Source organism: Desmodus rotundus, chromosome 3 (genome assembly GCF_022682495.2).
Source record: "Desmodus rotundus isolate HL8 chromosome 3, HLdesRot8A.1, whole genome shotgun sequence".
Lineage (NCBI taxonomy): Eukaryota > Metazoa > Chordata > Mammalia > Chiroptera > Phyllostomidae > Desmodus > Desmodus rotundus.
In genome coordinates this window covers 28,330,240-28,355,622 of record NC_071389.1, presented here as the reverse complement: position 1 = coordinate 28,355,622, position 25,383 = coordinate 28,330,240, and the positions used below count along the sequence as shown (strand labels likewise).

Genomic DNA, 25,383 nt, shown 5'->3' with positions numbered 1-25,383 from the left:
AAAAGCACCCTGAAAAGTGATACCAGACTTCTCGGGAGCCCAGCAGCTGTGGGGCCAACATGGGGGAGTTCCTCTCTGACCAGAAGGTCAACGTGTGGGCAATGGGTGGGTGAACTGCCGCCAGTCCACGGGAAGGTCACCCAGGGATACCCGGAGCAGTGGACAGCAGGGCCCTTGCAGTCGGGTAACCCAGGTTCATATCCCAAGTCTGTATGACCTTGGGCAAGATACGTACCTGCCAGTTTCCTGAGCTTTACAACTGGGCTGCTCATGGCCCCTGGGGTTGCTGGGAGAATTGGGTGTGGTGTGTTTACAGCAACTAGCCCAGTGCAAAGCACACAGTGTGCACCTCACTGACCGCTCACCCCCATCAAGTTAAATAAATATGTTCTGAGAAGCCAGGGACGCTCTCTCCTGGACTTGGTCCTTGCTGCCCAGGCCCACCCAGGCTGCAGCGGAGGGAGCGTGTGCGATGCGCCATCACCTTGTCTTGAATTGTTTCATCCCTTTCCTGGATCTCCCGCTTGAGGCTCAGGATGTCCTTCTCCAGGGACTTAATGACTCCTTGCAGCTTCACCTGCTCGCCCTTCAGGACCTCGATGTCATTGGTTCGCTCCTCAATCTCCTTTTGCAGGCTGCTGAACTAAAGATACAGATGGCAACACCAAAGCCTTTGGACTCCCTGCGCTCCCCCCAACTGTCTGTAAGGTGAAGAGCTCCCCACAGAATTTGGGACAGCCAGGGGTTTCCCAGGCCACATGGACGATGCATGTAGTGTTCTGTCTGATAAGACCCAGTCCCACTCCCTCGGGTGGGGACGGACTGTCTGCAGCAAGGGGCCCCGGAGAACAGCTCCCTGAGTGGACCCAGAGTTTCCATGACCACGCCGGCCTTGAAAGGTTGGAATCCATCCCCCATCAAGGTCACAGGTGTGCAGCCCTAACTGGTGAGTCTTCTTCGCCATGTCCAGGAAGGAAAGACATGACTGTCCCCTGGATGGGCTAGTAGCATGATTTCTAGCAGGAAGGAACACGAGCTTGCTCCAAACTTGGCTTCTCTGTCACTAAACATTTTGGGAAAACTGTGGCAATTCTATAAGGATCTCTAAATTGAATCCCTCCTCACGCCAGCCACTGGTGACTAAACACATTCGTCCTGTCTTGTAAATGAAGTGTCCTACAGCCCAAGGCTGTTCCCACCCACGGAGCCCGAGCAGGAGCCACCCAGGACTCCCTGTACCAGAGCCTGAGGACACCTCCAGTGGAGACTATCTTACCTCCCCAAGACCTCATTTCCATTTCTATCGGGGCTTTAGCTCTGAAACTTTGACTGAGTCCTCCTTGCCAATAACGAAAGCCCAGAGAATGTCCATCAGTGTCACGGTGAACTTACTCCCCAGAAAGAGCAGGGGAAGCCCTGACTGCGACCCCTTTAGGGGAGGTGGTAAGGATCCGCCAGCCTGACGGTGCAGAGAGAGCCCTCACACCAGGCGGCTCTCCCCTCCTCACCCACTTGCTGGAGGTGAGGACCTTTGGGGTGGGGGGGGCCTCTGCTGCCGTTCACCTGCCCACCCCCCACCTTGCCCCAATGCTTTCTCTGCAATACTGCCCTTCCCACGCCAGGCCTCTCAGGGAACAGCCCCACACCTTCTTCCTCATGATGCCTGTTTCTCCTTTGAGCCGAAGGTTTGACTCCTTTTCATCCCGAAGCTTTTTCTCATACTTGGTTTTGATGTCTTGGATTTCTCGGTCTTCATCTTCTTCAATCTGTTTCTTGGTCTCCTCAAACTCTCGAAGCTGCTGCCTGACGTCTTCCTGGGCCTGCTCAGAGAGAGGGAGAGTGTGTGCTCTGGGGACGAGGGGCACGAGCCACCTTTGTGCTAAGAGGGCCTGGGACCAGGGGAGCCTATGGGGCCTGCCATGGGGGATGGGAGACTGAGTGTTACTACAGAAATGGGAGCCAAGGCCATGGGTTCCTTGACGCTGCCACATTCTTCCTGTCTGTCCTTCTACCTCCCCTTCTTTCCCTGCCAGGTGAGGCCTCAGGCTCCATCACTTCTACATTGCCTTACCAACACCCCCAAACCCTGTTCCAGCTCTAGTCTTTGCACTGACACCCAGGCTTCCTCTACCTCTCCTCCCCTGAACTTGTGACACTGGTGATTTTATACTGATTTGTGAAATGACTCAATCATCTCTCCCATTAGATGTAAGTTCCTCGAGGCTAGAACCCCGGCCATGTCCACCATGGAGCTCCCAGGGTACAACACACACCGACACACGGCAGGCACACGGTAAACACCTGAATGAATGAGTGAATCCTTAATTCTGCACTCCGGATCCTTAATCCAGTCAATCTGACTTTCACCTCCCACTTAGGTGAGAGTGCTTGAGTCCATCCCCCTCGCGTTAGGCCTCCACCACTGCCCACGCCACTATCACCTGTGGCCTGGACCATAGTCTCCACCTCCTAACCAGGCTCCCATCTCCAGTCCTGGCTCCCTCCAGTCTGTCCCCGCTCTCTAGTCACGGGGAGCTTTCGAAGCCACACACCTGACCGTGGCTCCCGCACTGTGAAGGCCCTCTGAGGCTCGCCCTTGTCCCCAGGATAGAGCCCAGACCGTTGAGCTGGGTCTACAAGGCTGTGTGTGAGCCAGCAGCGGCTCACCTCTCAGCCTCAGCCATCGCTCCCACCCCAAGCTCTCGCCAGAGTAACCAAACTGTGGTTCCCCAAATGTGCCTGTTCCTCAGCTTCTGGGTGTGGCCCATGCTGCCCTGTTTTCAGCCCTCTGCCCCTGACCGTCTCCTGCTCTTCCTTCAGCTCTTGGCTCAGCTATCATGTCCTGCTGCTCCCCATCACTTTGTTATACTGTAGCTGTCTGTGCGACAGGTTCCCCCACTGGAACAAAGCTCCTCAATGGCTGGACTACCTCTCTCTGCTCCCCACTGTGAACAGCTCCAGGCGGTACTTGGTGCTGAGTGAGTGAAAGCCTGGAGAGGCCAGACGCTGGAGAACTCACTCTGCCTGGTTGGGTGGAGGGGGGCAGAGTCTAGCAAGTGATTAGGGCCTGACTCCTCTTTGCTTGCTGCCGCCAGGGGGGTGGACGTTCTAGATTCCTTCAGAATCAATTCTTTCCTCTCACACCCACCCTGGCACCCTCCCAGGCTGGACTGTATGCACCGGGCCTGGACTGCGAGTTTCGAGGGTTAAGAGAGATGAGATGGTTTTAAAACTGGGCTCATTGGCCTCCTGAGAAAGGCTTCCCTCTCTGCCCATCCCACGTCCCCACACCCCAGCCAGAGAGAAGCCTGGCAAGGCCAGCTCTGTAGCTCTGTCTGAAGCCTAAGGTGGCCCACAAACATCTGCTCCTTTTTTCCGGTAGATGTTGTTACAAAGTAAAAGCAGCCCAGCCAGGTTAGTTAAGATGGGATGCCAGGTGGAATCTCCCTAGCAAAGTTCTGAGTTCAATCTTATTGACTCAGAAGGAGAAATGCATTGTGGTCACTGTGGGAGGTTCCGGGGGGAGGCCGGCCTCTCTTCCCTGGGATGGATTCAATATTCCTAAAGGCAGAGCTCTGAATGCGGGGTATCACCGTGAAAACCATGCGGGGCGGGGGGGGGGGGGGGGTAGAGGAACGTAAAGGAGGGCTGCTCGGCCCTGCGGGAGGGGAGAGAGGTTCAGGAAAAATTCCTCAAGGAGTTGGCACTTGTCCTGAGTCTGTAAGGCAGGCACAGGTGACCAGGAGAAGAAGGGGAAGGGGTCCCGGGAACAGAGATCATCCTGAGCAGAGGCTCAGAGGTTGTGTGGGAAACTCCCTGCTGCTCCATATTGTTGGATGGTGGGAGCTGGACAGGGCTGGCCGGCAGGAAGTAGGGATGGGAGGGCGGGCAGGTCCGAGTCCCAGAGGCTCTTGCAAGCAGTGCTGAGGAGCACTCCGCACGTCAAGGATCCAAGAGGAGCCGCGTGGGGCTGGGGTGGAATCCCTTGCCGGCGGAGTCAGCGCTCAGCCTGCCACTCTGAGGCTTCTGCCATCAGGAGGCCTCCACCCTGCTTCTCCCCACTGTGACCGCCGGCTGTCTGGTCCCCTTCCCAGGGCACTCCAGACTTCCAGATGCCAACTCAGTCTTTTCTGCCATAATTGGGGCTGGTTATAGACGATCCTATAATGTCTCCTTTTCTGACCCCTCTTTGGCCGGTCACCGGATGACCTTTGTTTTCTGTGGCACAATGCCAGTAAAACCCCAGCTCTGGATCCGGGCTGCTGTGTCTCCCTCACTCACACACCTGCTTGCTGCACTATGCTGTGGAAATGCGCACAGGCTGGAGGATTAATGTCGCCAGAATTCACGTCTCACGGCTGAGCTGGGCTCTCAACCACACACCTGCCAGCCCTCTTCTTGGCCACTTCCTCCCACATATCCTTCAAAACAATCACCCCACCCCTTCGTGACTCTCCTGCCCTCTCACTCTCAGCACGCCATCTGCCACGATTTCATTCTGGAAAGGAAGCCATCTGGCCTCTTTAATTTTTCTCTTCATCTTGGGAAACTTGGTATTTTGGCAACCCCAACTGCTTGAACATGCTACCCCATTGCTCTGCCTGGATGGCCTTCCCTCCTATATTCCCCATCTCCTGTGCATTCTAACTTCCATTCCTCCAGGGTCACAGTAGCTCCTGCAGCCCTGCCCTGCCCTTTCAGGGGAGGGTGGTCGGTGCCTTTGTCTGCATTCCCCTGCTGTCCCAAGCACTCCTTGTTGAGTGCCGATGTGTGCTGCTGCCTCGCTCACCCAGCTGAGACCCAGGCCCCATGCTTTATTTCTCTGGGTCACCCAGCACTCAGGCTGGTGAGCCAGTAAGATGCTATTTGTGTTTGCTAAATCAGCAAAGCAATGACTTCATCTTCTAAGACAAAAGAAGTTCCTAAGGGGGTACAGGCAACCCCCTTCTCCATTGTTCAGGGCCCTTGTTCCTCTCCAGGTTCTATATAAGCTTCTTCTAGAAAAGTCTCCCCAGGTCTTTAGGCTTGAGGGCACATTTGAGAGAGAACAATAGGTATTAACTTAGTCTGCCCAAGGAATTTCAGATTCAAAAACTGAGCACCTCCAAGCTCAGTGGGTCCCTTGGTTTGCAGAGAAACAAATGTGTGAAACAAAGGTCAAAGGGCACACACACTGAAGGAAAGCTCGGGAAGGCGGTCAAGCAGGCTTCCCATAGCTCTGTGGGCTGCTCACAGGCGCGGCCTGCAGGACGGGCTGGGGAAGGGAGGCGCACAGCTAGGCTTTCGGTGAGTACCTCTTCCAGAAGGTTGGTTTTCTCCTGCAGCTTGGCCTCGTAAAACTCGGTCAGCTCCTCCAGGGCCTGGCTCTTGGTCTCATCGTTATCCCGAAGCTGTTTTTCATACTCCTCCTGCATCCTTTGGGACTTGAGCTGCAATTCCTGGTACTTCTCATATTCCAGAAGCAACTTTTGGTTGTTGCAACATTCTTAAGAGAAGCAAGGAAGGTATTTAAGGTGGGACATTAGCACCAACCTCAGGGACACCTTGCATCCTTGGGTGCTTTCCCACCCCCTTCCAGCACCTGCTAGAACATCTGCCTCCAAAGCCTAGATTCAAATGCCTGCCTGTCTCCCTCACCTGCCCACAACTCCATCATTTCTTCAGGCAGCCAAACTCCCTCCCCTTCACTGTCTGGGCAGAAAGGTTTCCAGGAAAGTACAGACGGGGTGTTTGGGGGCTCTGGGCCAAGAAGAATGTCCTGAGTGTGCAAAATAGGTAGTAGTATCCTCATTTTACAGAAGAGTAAACTGAGGCCTGGTGAGATCAGGTGATCCCCTAGAGCTCCCAGCAAGTACCTGGTGAGTCTGGGACAGTCCATTAGGCTCCAAACCTGCACTTTTCCATGTCGCCTATGGGCTTGTGTTTAATGAGTGAGTAAAATACATAGGAATAAGAACCATGGTGTGTTCCAGGAGGTAAATGCAGCCTGTTCATGGACAAAGCCGTAACACCCAGGACTTCTGCTGGGTCTGGGGGACTCCTAGACTTCTGCCCTAACCAACCCGTGCCCACGTGGCCTCTCCTGTGGACTCACCCATGTCCTGCAGTTCCCGGCTTTGCTTATCCAGGAGTTCATCCATGCGTTCACGGTGACTTATATCCTGCTTTTCTTTTTCTGTTTTTAAAACCTAAAACACAGGACCAAATGTTCTTCTGCACACCTGCTGAAAGCAGTCCTGGGGCAAGGGCACACTTCACGGCAGCAGCCGCCTTCACTCAAGCATTCCTCCAGCTCGTGTTTCGTCCCGAGCACTGCTCTACGGGCGCTCAAGCTGCCGCTTTTTACTTACTTTATATTCTGCTCCGAAAGTTCTGTGGGGGGGACTGAAAAACCCTGGAGTGTATTTATCGAAAATTATGGATTTGTTCTTACATGTTTAAATGTCAGTCACCTTCAAAGGGCTCTCCGTTTAATGCAACACACCTATCGAGATGTTTTTCCCACTGCTCAAAGCAATTTTTGAACTAACTCATCACTTTTGATGCCTTTGGTGTTTCTGCTGTTTTTTGTTTCACCGCTTCCCCATCAGCAAAACGTTTCCCCTTGAGGACTTTTTTCATCTGGGGAAACAACAGAAAGTCACTTGAGGTGAGATGGGGTGAACAGGGAGGGTATGGCACAGGGGTCATGCCGTTTTTGGCCAAAAACTGCTGAACAGTCAGCGCCGTGTGGGCAGGTGTGCTCATAACTCACCCATCATGAAATGGGCAAATGCATTTAAGGAGTCTTCCAAAAAAAAATTCACTGAAGCTGAACATAGCCTCTCACAACAACACCAGCTGGTCCACTGATACGGATGGGCTCCCGGAACACTCACCATGCAGGGGAAGCCTGTGCTACAAGGGGCCCACCCTCCAGAAGATAATTCTGGTTTTTTTGCAGATATACTTTCACTATATATATATACAGACACACACACACACATATGTGTGTGTGTATATATATAAACTTTCACTATATATATATATATATATATATATATATATATATATATATATATATATATATATACTTCTACTAAGTATGTCTTAATAATGACCTCAGTTTTAGGCATGTGGCAAATGCATTTTTGGGGGTGAAGAAAGTAAGGATTCAGTGGAATCCTCTGTTGTTGGCACGTTTTTGTTAACTGAATCCTTGGAGATGTTAATGTGTCAGCTTCAAAGGAAGTGTTTTCTCTAAGGGAGCCAGTAGGGAGGAGCCATGTCCAGGACTAAGTTTGTGTTTAGCTGGCGGAGGGCCCCACATCAAAGCTCAGTGACTAACTGAATGAAATAACAAAATCAACAGCCAGGGTTTCCCCCCCAAACTCTCCAACCCATGGAGATAACATAAAAATAACAAATATTCCTTGAGCAGAAAATAGGGAGTTTTGGATGGAGGGCCAGGCAGATTAGTACAAGCAAAAAAATTACTCTGAGGGAGTCCTGGACCAAAACTAACTAAAGAAGACCATTTACACTAATTTTATGTAATCCACCGGCAGTCCAGACATCAATATTCTGCCAGCTTTTCTTTCTGTACTTGGTTTTCTTGTGACCTTTTCATTTTATTTTTCAATAAATTTCTCTTGATCATAAAGGTAATATATTCTCCTTGCAGAGAATTTGGAAATTATAAAAAAGTATAAAGAACAAAATTTAAATGATCCATAGTCCCAATTCCAGAGACAATCACAGTTAGCTATTTTCTTTAAAATTGTTTCATGCATATTTATTGAACTTAACACTATTTAGTATAGTGTTTTATATTCTGCTTTTTTTCACTGAGCACTTCCTTGTAACCATTTTTTTTTAAATCCTCACCCGAGGACATTTTTTTTTTCATTGCTTTTTAGAGAGAGAGGAAGGGAGAGCAAGAAACATTGATGTAAGAGAGAAACAGCGATTGGTTGCTTACTGTACACACCTGGATCAGGGGATCAGACCTGCAACCTAGGTATGTGCCATGACCGGGAATTGAACCTGCAACCCTTCGGTTATGGGACTACTCTCCTACCAACTGAGCCACACTGGCCAGAGCACTTGTAATCATTTCTAATGTTATCAACTATGCTTTCAAATCACACTTTGTCATATGTCTTATTGTATGAATATATGCCAGTTCCATCTTGAGTACACTGGAGTAAATAGGAAATTTCTTGTTACATGTGGTTGTGGGTTTTGTCTCTGAAACAGACCTGGTTTTTCGTTTTCAAGGACTCCATTTCCTGCATGAACTTGTCAGCAAGCTCCTTAATCTTCTCAGAATAGTTCATATCCTTTAGTCGCAATTGATACTCGTTCTCCATTTTTAATTCTTCCACGCGAGTCTTCAGCTCCAGCATGACCTGAGCCTTTGGGAGAAAGACACAGAATGAAGAATGCCGGCAGTATGGGCCACTTGGGCTATTCACATCTGCGGCCTTGAGCTCTCCAAGACCTGCAGCTCTGTTTAGCCTGAACTCTTGTGTCTCAACTAGAACTTGTCATCTTTCCTCCACAAGACACGCAGACTAAAGACTCGGAGACATATGAGCTTCTTCCTCTACCCTCACATTGTATATTCAGTGCATCCTACTGTGTGCCAGACGTTATACTAGTACTCTCATCTCCTTCAAATATGTGTCAATGCCATCTGCTCAGTGAGGTCCATGTGGACCACAACTATTTATTCCTGCTACTCTCCCCTTCTCATTCCCAGCACTCACAACCACCCGCTCCCCAATTCTGTCCTACTTTTCTCTTTTTAAAAAAAGGTAGCTTCAATAGGGAAAACACACTTTATTTTTTAAAAAGGTTTTATTTATTTATCTTTAGAGAGGGGGAAAGGAAGGGAGAAAGAGAGGAAGAGAAACATTGACATGTGAGAGATACATCAGTCGATTGCCTCTTGCACACCCACAACCAGGGCCCTGGCCTGCAACCCAGGCATGTGCCCTGACTGGGAATTGAACCTGTCACCTTTCAGTTCACAGGCTGGCACTCAATCCACTGGGCCACACTAGCCAGGGCCACTCTGTCTTACTTTTATTTCCTTAGATCTTGGCACTTTCTAATATATACATTATTATTTTATTGGTTGTCTTTGTCTTCTTCCCCTACTAGAATTTAAGCTCCAAGAAGACTGAGGTCTATGTTGAGTTTGTACGTTGATATACCCCAAGTACCCAGAAGAGTGCACAACACTTAGCAGGTGCTTCGAACGTATTTGTTGAACCATGATTCCTGTTCCCACGGAACTTACAGGCAGAGAACTTACAGAGCGAGGCAGCCAAATAACCAGAACATGACAAACTGCATTAAGTGCCCAAAGCCAGGACTGTTCATTTGCCCCCTCGGTGTTTGCTGTGCCTTGCCTGGCCTCACTGATACTGCTTTAATTTAGGTCCTAAGTCTTTCCACCTTCCTGGTTCCTATATCTAGTGTCTTCCTCCTCCTACCCATTGTATTCGCCATTGCCGCAGCTCTATAAAAATACTGCAATACACATGCCCATCATTTAACAACAGGTTAAAGTTGAGGACAGAGGAGGTGAGAACACAGGTGCTTTCTCCTTGATCACTTATGAGTACACTCTGCGCCCCCACTCATCTTTTCTGGTCTGTCTCCCCTATCGCTGCGGACGACTAGAAACTAGGAATGTGTCGTGCATGACTCTGCATTCCTGCCCGGTGGACTAGCGTGAGTCTGGCCCACTGGAAGTCCTGAGGCGACAGATGAACACGGGTTGCACATGCAAAGTGAGGAAGCTGAAAGTGAAGGTGCCTGGTCAGGGCACTGCGTGTGGTTGGGCGCAGGTGGGAGGCAGAGGGCGAGGAGAGGTGGCTGAGACTGGGTCAGGCCACAGGTCCCTGTAGGCCATGCTGAGAAATTTGGAGTTTACCCCAGAGGGCCTCAGAAGGGCCTTGGAAGGCCCTTTTCTAACCCGATGAAGCTGACTTTGGCCTTCAAAAGACCTCTCTGATGGCAGTGTGCAGCATGGGCCAGGGGAGGTGGTTTGGGCTTGACTGGAAGAGGGCAGGGGGAGCAGAGAGTAACGGAGAGATTGGAGAGAGAGATTTGAAGGAACAGGGGCCCTGACTGGGTGTGGGGTGGGGGTGCGAGGTGAAGGTGAGAGGACAGGGGATGAAGACTGTTTCACCGGCTAGGCGGCTCCCTGTGGGTGCACTTGGCCTGTCTTGCTTCAGGGCTTCATCCTGGGAGCCTGGCATAGGACCGGCAGCGTCACCAGCACTAAATAAATATTTATCAAATGAATAAATGATGCCTCGGACTAGTGGAATACATTTATTGTGGGGATGATCTGGTGTTTGACATGCCGTGTTTGAAGTATTTGCTCATCATCCTTCCTCAGTCCCTTCTCTAAACTGCTGCAAAGTAGTGTCTCCAAGACACAAATCTACCACGTTGTTCCCTAACCCAAGTCTATCAGTGGGTCCAAGGGAACAACTTCCAAAGTCTAAACATGGTGTAAAAGGCCCTGCAAGATCTCTGTACAGCGTTTCCCACCTCTCCCCGCTTCACGCCCTCTCTTCTGCCCCACCTGCCCAGGAGCATCTTCCCCAGAGCAATCCTCTCTCATCCCTCTGCACACACTTATTCCTCGGTGTTAAGATCCTTTCTCGTTTGTTCTGGAAGGTTCCATCCAAGGCTCCCTTCCTCCGGCACCACCTGGCTTGGGTCAGGGTCCCTTTCCCAGCATTGTTCCATCCTAACACCCATCATACCATTAATTCCCTTTTTAAATCTCACCTAATCTTCGTCTCAGGCTATACACCGAAGGACCCTCTATGTCCTTCATTTCTGTGATCCCAGACCTTAGTCAGTGTCCAGGACACAGCAGACCCCTCTGCGAATACTAGCTGGATGAATGAGTAAATGAATGGCTGAATGAGTAAATCACGGTCTGAGAGATAGGGACAGAGAATGTCATAGAATATAAAGAAAGAAAGGAGCTGGGAATTCTGCGGAATGTGACTTTTAAAGGCCAGGTGGAGGAGCAGAGAGGCTCACAGGGAATAACAAAAACGTGGCCTAGGGGATGCTGGGAGACTGCACACACTAGTCATTTCCAGCTTGGTAGCAGTTCTGTCAGGCTGGGCAGGGGGCAGGGGCAGGAGTCAGCCGAGACACCTCAGGCTTTTGGTGCAGACTGGTGTCTCCCATTTGGTGTCTTCTTCTGCCCTGTGAGAGGAAGAGAGAAGACAACAAAGAGAAGGGAGAGGGAACATTTGCCGCATGCAGTTTGTCAGGACCCAACTCTCAAAGGCTCTCCCTCCTCTCTTCCTCTTGCTTTGCCTTTCCTGCAGAAAGTTCCAGGGAGCTCTAGGAGGGATCCCCAGGAAACGCCAGGGGCCTCTCTTCCTGCTCAGGGGCCACTTCAGCACTGCTGGTGTGATGGTTCTACTTGAGTCCGTCCCTCATGACTGTGAGTTTCCTGATCCCAGGACCCAAGCCTGCTCCACACACGCATCCCCCGCGCCCAGTAAACAGGAGGTACTGGATACACGCACTCTGGATTCTGGACGAATGGCACTGAGCACACAGTGTTGCCACATGCTGTGAGCCTCTCGAGTTTCTCATCCATGCAGCTTCTCCTTTGGGGTGTGAGGCACAGAGCTGTGCACTCGAAGCCCTCAACACACATCTGGAAGGATGTTTACGACAGGAATGGGAGGGAAGGCCCTTTGGGGAAGAAGGAGCTCTAGAGTAAATTGGATCGGAACCCCGGTCCTGCTACTCATTAGCTCAGTGACTTTGGACACATTACTCAATCTATATGAAACCATTTTTGGAACATGGGAGAATACTGGTATCTCCTTCAGAGAAACTACGTGAGCCTAGCTGCCATCCTGTGTCCCTGCGTGCGTGCGCTTATTCTCAGCTGGTCCACCAAAGGCCCCCTGAGCGCCAAGCCTAGTCCCCCATGTGGCCCCGTTTTCTCTCCATCAAGATGGAAGAAACTATGCTGAACCAAGAGAAACTCGCCGAACTGCAGGCACAAGTGTGCATTGGTGGGAAAGGCACTGCTCGTAGAGAGAAGTAGGTGGTTCACAGAACAGCTACAGCAGATGATAAAAAACTTCGGTTCTCCTTAAAGAAGTTAGGGGTAAACAATATCTCTGGTATCGAAGAGGTAAATATGTTCACAAACCAAGGAACAGTGACCCACTTTAACAGCCCTAAAGTTCAGGCATCTCTGGCAGCGAACACTTGCAGCATTACAGGCCATTACAGCTGAGACAACGCAGCTGACAGAAATGCCGGTCAGCATCCCCAATCAGCGGGCTGCACGCAGTCGGACTAGTGTAAGCAAGGAGACTCACTGAAGCCCTGCCCGACCAATCTGGATGGAAAAGCACCCCTTGCTACAGGAGAGGCGGATGATGACGAAGTTCCAGACCCTGGGGAGAATTTTGATGGGGCTTCCAAGAACGAAGCACACTGATGGAGTCAACTTCTGAAAGAGATAAACTTGAAGAGGTCACTGGGGGCTGCTAGTTTATATTATGACTGCTCTTTCAAAGTTTGTTTGTGGATCAGGTAAAATCTACATCTCTAATGTTTTTAAGCCCTCGCCCCTTGGACACTGTAGCACTTTTCAGTTTGTGCTTTTACACAAATCATTCTTTCCAGCTAATTAAGCTGAAGAAGCCTGGGAATAAAGTTTGAAACCAAGGTTAATAAAAAAAAAAAAGAAATTATATGAGATTTAAATGAGAAAATGCTTATAATTAGCACAGTGCCTGGTATGTGGCAAACCTAAAAAAGAGTTGGTTATTGATTCTTACTTTTATTATTATATTATTAAGAGGAATGGGTTTCAGGAATGTTTTATAAATACCTCTTTTTTAAAAAGAAGGCTCTATATACTAACAGTTATTAAGTTTCACAGATACAATTGGGATACTCAGTTTGTCAATTCAGTTTTATAAATATTTATTGATTGTCTTCCAAGGGCTAGAAACTTCCATGGCGCCATCAAAGAGTAGGAAGAGAAAAGCGAGTTCGTGGGCGAAGAACAGTGCACAGCATAAGATGACCGCGGGGCGGAATGGCGGGGGAGGGGCGGGGGGAAGCAGTGGGAACCGGTTAGGCGGCAGTGAGGGGGTGGCAAGGAGGTGTGGGCAGAGAACTTGCAGGCGGCGCTGGGCACCAGGTGCAGCCAGGCTGCAGAGGGCCTCCAGCACCAGCCGGAGTTGGGGTGCCTATAAGGACTTTCCACATCCCTCTTCATTAGACCCAATCCTTACCTTCTCCTCCATGTCTGTCTTAGTGACAAGCACCTCTTCGGCAAAGCCCACCTCCCTCTCTCGCTTGATTCCCCGACCATCCTTATCAAAGACCCTCCAGGTGAACAGGCAGCCATCCTCAGAGACCGTCAGCAGGAACTGGTCATCAAAGGTGAGCGACATCTGAGAAAAGAGACCACCGACAGGAGGCTTTTTGAGACCCTGGAGGACCAGGACTGGCTACTGTGCCAAGCCTGGGCCCTGCTTCACAGGGTGGAAGACTCAGTCCTGGGTAAGAATGAGACAGTAGTCCTCACAGGTTTCCAATAATAAGTGAAATAAGCAAGACTATGTCTATGTTCTTTGTGGATTTGGAATCTTAAGAGTTAATTATTGTCTAGACTATACAGAAAACTTAAAACCCAACAAAAAAAGCCCAAACAATCCAACTAGAAAGTGGGCAAAGTATGGAAACATTTCACAGAAGAGAGTGTACAGATGGCAAATAAGGCCATGAAAAGATGTTCAAAATTATTAACCATCAGGGAACTGCAAAGTAAGACCATGACGAGCCCTGGCTGGTGTGGCTCAGTGGATTGAGTGCCGGCCTATGAACCAAAGGTTTGCCGGTTTGATTCCCAGTCAGGGCTCATTGCCTGGGTTGCGGGCCAGGTCCCCAGTGGGGTGCACAAGAGGCAACCACACATTGATGTTTCTCTCCCTTTCTTTCTCCCTCCTTTCCCCTCTCTGTAAAAATAAACAATAAATAAAATCTTTTTAAAAAGGGATGAGCTATCACTATACATCTATTAAAACAGCTAAAATAAAAATAGTGACAATACCAAATGCTGGCAATGATGTACAGAAACTGGCTCTCTCATACATTGCTGGTGGGAATGGAAAATAGCTTGACAGCCTCTTAAATGAAATATACACTTATAATACGATCTAGCAGTTGTAATCCTGGGCATTTATCCCAGAGAAATGAAAATTTAGGTCCACATAGAAGCTTGTACATGATTGTTTTAGCAGTTTTATTTGTAATAGCCCAAAACTGGGAGAAAATAAAAATATCCTACAATAGGGAGATGATTAAAAAAACTATGGTACAGCCTTACCATGGAATGCTACTCGGCAGTAAAAGGGAATGAACTATTGATACATAGAATAACGTAGAGGGATAGCAAGGACATTATGCTGAGTGGGAAAAGCCACTCTCAAAAGGTCCCATCCTGTATGATTCCACTTATATAACATTCTCAAGATGACAGCATCTTAGAAACAGAGAACAAACAAGTGGTTGCCAAGGACCAGGGATGGGGGTGGTGAGGCAGCCGGGTGGGGCTGTGAGAGGGCGGCAGGTGGGGGTGATGATGGTGTAGTTCTCCATCCGGATGGCAGTGGTGGTTGCACAAATCTGCGCGTGAGACAAAATGATGGGGGCTCGTACACACACGCGTTGTGCTGATGCCGGTTTCTGGTTTGGTACCCTACCATAGTTACACCAGATGTAGTTTCTGGGGGAACCTGGGCCAAGGGTACACCAGACTGCTGTGCTATTTTTAAAATTTCCTGTGAATCTATTATTATTTCAAAACAAAACACAAAAACAAAACAGTCAATGATGGAAATATCTTCCCACAATCAGTAGTATGTATCAAAAGCCTTGAAGACCGCAATGCTCTTCCCCTCAGAAATTCTCTCTGTCTGGGAATTTAGCCTCAGGGGATAATCAGAGATGCCCTTGGAAATTTATAGACTAGGACATTTGTTAGAGTTAATAAGGTAATTTCAATGTCCGGTTATAAGAGAAGAGTTAAATAAGTTATGGTCCATAGCATGATAGAATGTCTGCATAGCTACTAAATTCATGCCTTTGAGGACTATTTAATTATTGAATATGGCAAAGTGCTTATACTAGCATCAAGTTTAAGAAAAGGCCACACAAAAGTGTACATATGGCATAACCTCAATTTATTGGAAACACACACTACATATATTTAAAAGAGTCAAAGTTTAAAATGCACTGAAATATTAATGATGATATTATTATGAAGGTTTTTATTTCTCAAATAAACATGTATTGCTTTTATAATCAGAACAATCAACACCTTATCTACAAGACTTAGTAGATCTGAAGGGAAGGTGGGAGGGACTATGTTATAGTAATTTACTTTGGACCCAGGAACCAGGCTCAGTACAGGAATGTTCCAGTTTATAATGAAAAGCCCTTTGTAAGTAAGGATCGAGACTGCAGGAAAGCCGATAGAGTCTGGGACACAATAAAAAGCCCAGGTGTCGGCGTTGTTCAATGTGGGATGAGAGAGGGGTGGGGGCAGGGGATGCATGTTCCCAGTGCCTGCTCTCCAGAACTCCATGTAATATAAACACTGCTATTTTGGAAGGGAGAATGGGGGAGGGACAACTTATTAATAAAGATGTGTGCTCCTGGTATTGCTCCCAGGAGGGCCTTTCGTAACCTTGTACAGAAATCTTTAGGTACATATCTGCTTATTTCCTAGGGTACATTCCTGCACTAGTTTAAACAAAGAATGTTAACAGCCAATAAATGTCTACTGAATGGACGGCTGGACGGAAAAGGAGGCAGGAAAGACCCCGGGAGGTCGATGGGGTGAAGAAGGTGCGAGGAGGGCAGGATCGAATGGGTCCACTGACGGCCAGTCCTGGGACCAGGCCGCTGGAGAGAGGGTCCCCTCTCACCTTGGTGACAGGGCCAGCATGGGCCTGGTAGTCATTGAACTCTTTCTGCACAGGCAGAGGGTACTTCATCGCACGAATGGTTCCCACTGAGGTCCCCACAAACAGCATGCGCCCCGAGTGAGAGATGACGACCGCTGTGTAGGTGACATCAAACGCTGACATCTCTCGAAGGATCTGGAGCAAAGACAGCTCTGTTCAGTGTGGGGGTGAGCCCTGCCCCCGGGGTCCCCGGTCATTCTCTTCCTCTCCTCTATCAGCCATGGTAAAGACAGCTCTGTGTTTAAAAGGGTCTTTCCTCTTCCTCACAGCCTCTGTCACTGTGCTTAGCACATGGAAGGCACAAGCTAAATGTTTCTCCACTGCTTGACTGATGGCAAACAGTTCTGCAAGTTGGTAATAACGCTAACAAAGGGAAACCTTCAAATAGCGCCGACTAAGAGCCAAGCGCCGTTCTATGGCTCTTACACATGTATGTTGTAACTCGTTAAATCCTCACAACCCCCTTTGAGGGAGTTACCGTTACCCCTGAAAGAGGGTCACGGAGACGGTAGGCTACTTGTCTCAGCTCCCCCCAAGTGGTAAGTGGTGGTCAGACTCCAGAGCATTTGCTCTTGGCTGCGATATGACCATGCTTCTCAAACTCAGGATGGGATGTGGATCACAAATTTATTCAGCAAACATTAATTAACGTCCGTTATATAAACAAAACTACCTGCGTGACTGTGTGCCCACCCGGCGGGCACTGACTGAGAGTGTGCCTCGCGCCACGCAGTGGATGCTGGCTGGTGGGAACACCAAGAGGGGGAACCATGGCCCTGGCCTACAGAAGCTTTGCTCTGGCGCAGCACTGTGGAAGCCAGAGCCAGGGTGAAGCTCCTTGGGGGCACCATAGGAAGACACCCTACTCTGAGCTGTGTTCCAGTTATGGGGAAACCTGCCCCAGGCCAGTCTGCTGCCGTGGTATCTCTGCACTTCCCCAGGTACCAGCACCAAGAGTGCCAAGCACCAAAGAAAAGCGAGAGGAACCAATGAAGACCAGCCGCTGCTGGGGTCCTGGAGAAGGACACAGCCATGAAGTGTCCTTGCTGAGCTCTTCTCTCCTCCCCCAGCTACGGTGGTGCCTCAGTACTCATTGCTAATTCGTTCTGGAACTTGTGATGTGTGCTGAAACCGAGGAGTACTGAGCAAGCGGCGAGCGATGGAGCATTTTTCCTTGCGGGGCGGCATCGTGACTCACACGAGTTCTAGCAAGCGCGACCAGTCCCGAGCAAGCACTGAGAGCTGCTACACCATTTTCTTGTCAAAATGTGACAAGTACAGGGTCTGACAAGTTCTGAAGCTGACGAGTACCGAGGTGTGACTGTATTTGGAGCTAAGTGTCATAATTCTACAATTTCAGAGTTTGAGGGTCTCAAACAAATATGGTGGCAAGCCGAGGTGATGGCAATAACTATAATTCTGTTTCTACCAGGAAAGTCAGTGCAGGTCAAGGGTACGAATGCAGTTTAGAGACACTGCTGAGCTCCCGGCCTGGACGGTGGAGAGAAGTTCTAGACGGCAAGCCAAATAGAAGTGAAAGGGGCCCCAGAATTTAGCCCAGTCAAGCAGGACCCTGGGCAGGAAATTCTGGAAGTAACAGTAACTGAGGTGACTGAAGAGGAATGGGGAGCAGGGGTTGCCCTGTGAAGAAGGGACTCTGTTCTCTCAGGCTTTTCTCCACCACGCTTTCCGCTCTGAATGCAGGACTGTCCCGCAGATCAGTGCGCAGCCCAGGGGTGGGCAGGGGCAGACTCACGGAAGAATCCGCAATCTCCTTGAGGGTGTGGTCAGATCCAACAGCAAAGATAATTTTGGCGTCAGGGGAGACGGTCACGCAGTTGTAGCTGCAGGACTTGAGCACGCACTCCGTCTCCCTCTTTCCGGAGGACACGCTCCACTCATACACGGCGCCGTCGGTGCCGCAGGAAATCAGCCTGCTGTCATCTGCATTCCACACCACGGAGCGGATCTGTGGGGGCGAAGACGCACCGGGCGAAGAGTGCACACGTACACACACAGCCTCCCGTGGAAAAGGCGGAGGAGTTCTTCACACGTTCCACTAGACTGAGGCGCAACTCCCGGTACGCACTCTCCAGCAAGCGCGAAGCCTAGCTTCTTGGGAATGGCAACCTAACCCCTGGTTTCCAGGACGCTGGCAAAATACGGGAGGTGAGACACTCCCATTTCCTCTTTACCCGAGGTGGGAAGACTGAGTTGTAATGGTCCCCGTAATGCTACAACCAATTATTGCTGTGTTTTTTAAAAAAAAGCTTTTTTGGGGAAAATAATTATATATCCACAGGAAGTGGCAAAAATGGTAGAGAGACAGGGGACTTTTGGAATGGCAGAGTAAGGATCTTAGCTGACCTTTTCCCCAACAAAACAAGTTAACTGTTGAAAATGATACAAGCAATTATTTACAGCCTCTGGAAATTGTCCTAAGGGCATAGAGCAAATGTAGAAACATCCACTCAAGAAAATCTACTCAGTCTCAGTAAATGGCACAAGCTACGGACCACTCCTTTACCCTCCTCTGCTCCAAGAATTTGCTGCGCACTGTGCACAGGTGTGGCCCCAAGAAGGGGTTCCTCTCCCTCCAGCTCTCAGGAAGGGTGACTGCTGGTGTGTGTTGTCCCCACCCAGAAGCTCTATTCCAGGCATGCGTCTCCCTTACCCCAGCCAGTCTCCACTGGTGGTGGAAGCTCTACTCCAAGTGCAGGGGGCTGAGAACATTGGTGCCCCGAGAGTACCGATTCCATGCCATGAGGGGAGAGCCAAAAAGTCCAGGGGCTTCCACCCCGTCCCCTCTGTAAGTGCCACTCAGAGTGGGGATGTCACTCTTGGAAAATGGATTCTGCCCAGGGGACAGGCAGGCCATAATACAAGAGCTCTATAGCTCTGCCTGAGGGGACCGACTTAGTTGAAGCAGAGCGGGTGTGCTTTTATCCGTGTCTCCAAAGTCACCTGAAGACCAGTCCAACTGTGCCGCAGCTCACGACACTGCTGGTGTTTACACAGTGCCCTCACCTGTGACCTGGTCATTGCTAACGTCAACGGTGAGTTTTTAGTCTTCACAGGACCTCTCGCAGACACGGAGTCCCAGCAACCGCTTTTCCCTTTCGGGCTCTAGTTCCCTGGCCTCTCTGATGCAGGTCTCTGATTCCAGGTTCTCTTTGTACCTTCATTTGCAGTCTTTCTCTCTCTTTTTTTTTTACAGCCCTTTAAATGTTGGTCACCTGTCTTCTGCCCAGGAATCTTCTCCGATTCCACATAGGCCCCCGGTGATCTAATCCATGCCTCCGACTCCCACTCCAACCTGACCCCCTGAACCGTAATTACCAGCCTTGACTTCTTCCCTGACCTCCACATTCACACACCCCACTCCCTGGACATGTCACACACAACATGTCCAAATGCAACTTACTATCTTTCTTCTCCCCATCCCTGCTACTGAAGCCGCTACTGAAGCCGAAGTCTAGTCCCTAACTCACCTCCCACCCCCACTTCCTAGCTGGTCTCTATCACCCCAGCTTCCCTCCCCTCTAATCCATGATCAATACTGTTTGCAGAATTACCTTCCTGATCCCTTTACATCCTTTTTAAAATCCTTCCAGTTGCTTCTCATTACCTACGGACCAACGTCCAATTCCTTGGCCTGGCATACAACACTAAGATACAGCCAGTTTCTCCTCTGTCCTCCCTCACGTGTGCCCAATGTGCCAGCCAAATAAACCACCACCACCATCCTATTTTATGCTCCCATTCCACCACCTGGAACATGTCCTGACTAGAATAGTTTTCTTTTTCAATTGTTTTTTTTTCTCTCCAAATTTATCTGTTGACTTCTTCGTAACCCTTTCAATCTTCGGCCCCTCCCTTTTCTTCATGCTTCATATCCACTCTGTCTTCAGGAACTATTGGTTTTACTTCCTAAGTATCTTTTGAATTCATTCACCTCTCCCTGTCTGTACCACCTCCATCCTGGTCTAAAATACTATCTTCTATTGTGTAGACATCCATAATAGTCTCCTTGTTTCTTTCAATACATTTTTTACTCTGTAGCCAAACTAATCTTTTAAAATGCAAATCTAGTCATATCATTCTCTGCCCTGAAAGTCTCCACTGATTTCGAGGAACAAGGATAAAGTATAAAAATCCTTAAAAGCCTACAAGGTTCCATGTAGCTGGGCCTCAGCTAACCTCTCCAATCTCAGCTCACCCCAAGTTTTATTCTGATACTTATGTTCCAGCCCCACAGACATCTCAGTTCCTCTGACACCCCACACAGTCTCCCACCCCAGGGTCCTTGGGGCCCTATCTGCAATGATTATCCCCTCCAGCTCTGTCTGGTTCATTCCTGCCCATTCCCTTAGGACCGACCAAGCCTTTGTGAACCCCCCAGTCTCCTTTGTTATGCCAATTCCTTCATATTTCTTCTCATAACACCTCATGTTTTTTCATTGAATGTATTGCAATTAGTACCTAAATTTGTGCATTAGTTTTACTGCCTCTTCCCCCACGTAGACAACGCCTGCCAAGAGAAAAGGCTTCTCTCTTGTTCACTTGCACCCCACTGACTACCACAGTGCTGGGCTCTGTGCCCCCGACACGGTTCACTCACTCACCTTCCCTGTGTGTCCTTTCAGGTTTGAGATGTTCTCCAGACTTGTGGTGGTAAACACATGAATCACGTTTCCATTGACCGCAGCAAACAGGTGACCTCCATTGCTAAAGGCACACTACAAGGAAATACAGCCAGAGAGCAGGCATGGAAGAAATGAGCAGTCTCACTGGAGGTCACAGTCAAGAGCTCCTATCCTCAAAGAGTGCAGCCTGAAACCACGTGTGGGGGTGGGAACTGGGGAAGAAACAAGTATACTGAGAAGTGGCTGGTGTTTTCAGACCCTTTCGCTGGTCCTGTAGCTCATACTGGCCAAGGGGCTGACACTGTCACGTGCTCTGAGTATGAAGCTGCTCAGACCACTGGGTAGAACGCCCACTTTGTCTGTGCAGGAGGTTTCAGAGTGGGAAAGCGATTCCTGGAATCGTTCTTTCTGCAAGTGTCCTGGGGGAAAGCTGATGGACTGCTCACCACCTCTCTGCTTATTTTCCCTGACTCCTCCTGGTCTCCAACCTCGCCTTCCCAGTTGTGACCCTGATTCTGTGGTGACGTTTTCTCTTTAAAAGATTTTATTAATTTGTTTTTAGAGGGAGGGGAAGGAAGGAAGAAAGAGAGGGAGAGAAACAACGATGTGAAAGAGATACATCCACCAGTTGCTTCTCACATGTGCCCTGACCAGGGACCAAACCTGCATCCCAGGCACATGCCCTGACCGTGAATCAAACCGGTGACCTTTCGCTTTGCAGGATGCTGCCCAACCAACTAAGCTACACTGGTCAGGGTATAACTTCTCTTGCTTGGTGCTTTTGTATTACTCCACAACCACAGACAGGACTTATCACAGGTGGGCTCTTGTAAGGCTTTGGGCTCAATGAAACATTTTGGGGACAATAAGAAAAACGTAATAGAGTCATATACTCAATAAGTCTGGTGGGAGAAGAACTGGATTTTCCTTCCTTCATTTTCTGTTTTAAAGCCACTAAAGTTTTCTAAGACACACTTTGGTCCCACCTCCCCAGAATGTGTTGGTTGATGTTTCAACCCTGGCTTTCCAAGAAAGTGGACCTTTGTCTCTAGCACCTCTTACCTCTCTGCATCCTCTGACAGAGTATTCTTTGAAAGGACGTATATCATCAATGAGCAGGTTCATGAGGCACAGTTTGTCAGCAAACCCTACTACAATGAAGTGACCAGATGGGTGAAGGCTGATTGCGTAGGCCTCTTCTTGGTATTCCTTATAGAGTTCCAGATTGCTGTGAAAAAGATCAATTATGAATTGTAAGTCCAGCCTGCGAAATCCCTCGAGCCCCATTGTATCCGGTATGTAGTTTTATCACAGAACTTAAGATGCTTTATTGTTTGCAATGATTGCTTCCTCTCTTTTCTAGATTTTGGTTGCTTGAGGACAGTGTCCAGCAATGAGTACGGCAGTCGGGGGACTCAGCAAGGGGTTGTCTAGTGATGTGGAGTGCCAGCTCCATTTAGAGTCCCTGCATCAGAAGGGAAGCCCATTTTATTTGTCAGCAGCCCCAGCAGCTGTATGTAAGAACAAAGAGATCGCAGTGTGGGGCCAATCTAGGTCAGAGATTCTCAGGGAAGCTATTCCAGGAGAGGAAAAAAAAAATTCCTAGGGAGTCGAGGGGGATCGTGAGCAATGACGAGGAGAAAAAAGATAAATAGTAGTCTGGCGAGCTCCATGAGGTCACAAGCAGATCTAGTGGGAGGGAGGGGTTAGGAAAGCTGGAAGGACATAGGAGGCCGTGAAGGAGGGTGAGGTACTGGAGTGTTATCTCTGTGTCCCCAGAGTCTAGCATAGTGTCTGACAAGGAGCAGCATTTAATAAAGCCCAGAGTAATCTTCCAGCCTATGCAAGAGAGAAAAGAGAAGGTAGGTTGACTGACTCGATTTAAAAAATTTTTCCGTCCTGGCTGGTGTGGCTCAGTGGATTGAGTGCCAGCCTGCGATCCAAAGGGTCGCCCATGTGATTCTCAGTCAGGGCCCATGCCTGGGTTGCAGGCCAGGAACCCAGTAGGGGATGCGTGAAAGGCAACCACACGTTGACGTTTCTCTCCCTCTCTTTCTCCCTCCCTTTCCCTCTCTGAAAATAAATAAATAAAATCCTTAAAAAAGTATAATTTATTTTTAAAAAATAAAATTCTCCAACTGAAAGCTTCTAAGTAATTAAAATTTAAAACCCTCTAAAATAATTCACATGAAAAATGTAACAACCCAAATCCTCCATATTACAGTAGCAAAGCCTTCTGTTCCTTACTTCGACTCATAATTCCAGATGCGAACGGATCGATCCAGAGAACAGGTGGCAATGAGGGGTTTGCGGATACAAGTAGCTAGGCCAGTGATGGATGCTGAGTGTAATGGGTACATCAGATAATCAAAGTGGGCAGGCTCCCCCTGGAGAAATCATACAGAACGAGATCCGGCAGAGTAAGCAAAAGGCGGCGGTGCACTTCAGCCTCATTACCACCCACGAACACGAATTAGCCTGCGTGCGCAGAGAGCAGGCTGTGAGCAAAAACTGTTTGAATATTAGGCATATTTTCCTGAGCCACTATTATTTTAAAACATTATTTCAATGGCAATAAAATATTTTATTCCATGAATACACCAGAATTTAATCTAGCTACTCCTCTTAAGTGGTCTCCAATTTTTGTTAGTTAGGAATAATTAAATTTCCTCGCAGGTAAGTCAGTGTACCTCTCCGACCACTTCCTTAGATACGGACGACATTACTCTCTTTTACTGTGATGTAAGCGCCTGATGGCCAGCGTTTGATTGTCGGGACATCCATTTGGAGATATTCGTCTTCAATAAACATATTGCCCGGTATGTGGCACAGCAAAACAGCCGGCCAGGGAATTAAGCTGCCCTCTTCTTTCAGAAAAGCCTGGATCACCTAGACACCTGATGGCTTCAGCGACCCCGCCCCTCTCTTCTCGCGCCCTCATTCCCACTCTTATGCTGGAAATTATGCACTAAAGAATGAACCCCCAAAACCTGGGACACTGCACCCTTGGATCCTAATAAAGACAGAGCCGCAGGTCAGTGCTCTCTCTCCACCTGTGACCTCTGCGGGTGGCCCCTGGGCCCGCATGCTGTGCACCCGGCAGGACCTGTGCGTCATAAATCTTGTTTTTCCAAGTTCCTGATGCTTTTTGCTGATGTGCACATGCAATTGTAATGAGGACGAGAAAGGCTGGTCCCGCCACAAAGCTGGCCCCTGTGGGGGAAACAGGCAGGCCTGGGCCAGGGCGTTGGGCTTTCCTAGCTGACGGCATGACTGTGCAGGGGCTGGGACTGACACAGCAGACACATTTCTAGAGCGGAACGCTGGGAAACATGGTATGAATGGTTTTCAGGACCTTGATAAGTACTGCCAAATTTCTCCCCGGTGAGGCCATAATACTCTACCTCCGGCAGCAACGAGACTTGGGTGAATGACTGTGAATTAAAATGCGTCCTATTACACTGCTAGTGCGGGCTGCAGATGCCTGGCATCAGAGGCCTTATCCCTGGGGCACCTGAGTGAGGAGTGATGATTGGGAAATTGAACGAGGGGTACCCATTTCGGGTCTGTTCACAAGACAAGGCAAAGGCTATGGTGCGAATTCCCTCCAATTCTGGCCCTCCCCCACTTGTAAACTTATCTGTATCACTCCATCATTTCCCACCACCTCAGAGAAAGAGGCGCTGTGCTGGGTGGGGCCAGGCCCAGAATACAGCCATCCTTCTCCATCTATCGTCCCTTCTTTCTCCAATACCTTCAAACTCCCTGCCTCTGTGGGCATATTCCTATCTCCTCTTTTTTGGTTCTCGGAAGGATGAGCAAGAACCGATATGGGGAAGAGGGGAGGAAGACTGTTCCAGGACGAGAGGCCAGCGCTTGCACAAGCCTCTCCACAGGAAGGCACATGCAGGTTCAAGGTGATGGGGAAGTCCGCCCTGTCAGCTGGAATGATGTGATGAGGCTGGGGAGGGCAGCAGGGCCAGACCACGGGCAGCCTGTGCACCCAAGGTTGGTTCTTCTCAGAGCACGGGGTGGGGCAGGGCACTGGAGGATTGCAGCTGTGGTGGCGGTGGTGGTAGAGGATGTGTGTCTGGCAATGACCAGATAGGGGTTTTGAAAAGACCACTTTGGCGTCAAAATGGAGCATAACTCAGAGGCCGGAAGGCAGAGTGTAAGTGTGGAGACAGGCAGAAAACTCTTATAGCCGAGGAGAGAGAGTGGAAACGCCCCGTTCCCAGTAGATCCGACTCCTCGGGCCTAGTTCTGTCCTCCCCTGCAGACTTCCGTCTGAGAGGTTCCGCCTGCCGGGAGGGAGAGGGGCTCAGTGCCATGGGTTCACCCCTCTGGAGGAAGTGAACACACTGGAGAGCCGGCCATCAAAAGAGTCCTTTTGGCGTCTGTGAGAGTCCGTTCCCAGATAAAATGATAAAAAGTTTCTCAGTGGGCAGGTTAAAACAACCCTGGACTCATGGTGACCCCGAGCACAGGTGGACAGAAATGCCCAGCTGAGAGTGTCTGCTGGGTGGCGTCACCTCCTTTACTCACCTCTTAACTCTGGGTAAGAGGCCACCTCTTATGGAAACAACGTGTGTCCATTGATTGATAAATGAATAGAGAAGACGCAGTACAAACAGTGTATGTTGTACAACAGAATACTTCTCAGCTATTAAAAAGGCGAAACCGTGCTGTTTGCTACGACATGG

General features: G+C 49.3%; 1 protein-coding gene and 1 pseudogene across 5 annotated transcripts in view; one reads left to right on the top strand and one right to left on the bottom strand.

The window, feature by feature from the left end:
* Positions 1 to 25,383, bottom strand: part of CFAP57 (cilia and flagella associated protein 57) — a 57,694-nt gene that overhangs the window by 21,255 nt on the left and 11,056 nt on the right. For all 5 annotated transcript variants that reach the window (XM_045204279.2, XM_045204281.2, XM_045204278.2 and 2 more), the window contains 11 exons: positions 22,928 to 23,067; positions 21,743 to 21,908; positions 20,660 to 20,773; positions 17,791 to 18,003; positions 15,996 to 16,169; positions 13,296 to 13,457; positions 8,241 to 8,396; positions 6,095 to 6,188; positions 5,295 to 5,485; positions 1,647 to 1,820; positions 485 to 643 (listed from right to left, as the gene is read on the bottom strand). In XM_045204279.2, the coding sequence (XP_045060214.2) occupies positions 485 to 643; positions 1,647 to 1,820; positions 5,295 to 5,485; positions 6,095 to 6,188; positions 8,241 to 8,396; positions 13,296 to 13,457; positions 15,996 to 16,169; positions 17,791 to 18,003; positions 20,660 to 20,773; positions 21,743 to 21,908; positions 22,928 to 23,067 (1,743 nt within the window). The remainder of the gene's footprint in view (positions 1 to 484; positions 644 to 1,646; positions 1,821 to 5,294; positions 5,486 to 6,094; positions 6,189 to 8,240; positions 8,397 to 13,295; positions 13,458 to 15,995; positions 16,170 to 17,790; positions 18,004 to 20,659; positions 20,774 to 21,742; positions 21,909 to 22,927; positions 23,068 to 25,383) is intronic.
* On the top strand, positions 11,954 to 13,427 carry LOC112314632 (transcription factor BTF3 pseudogene; annotated as a pseudogene).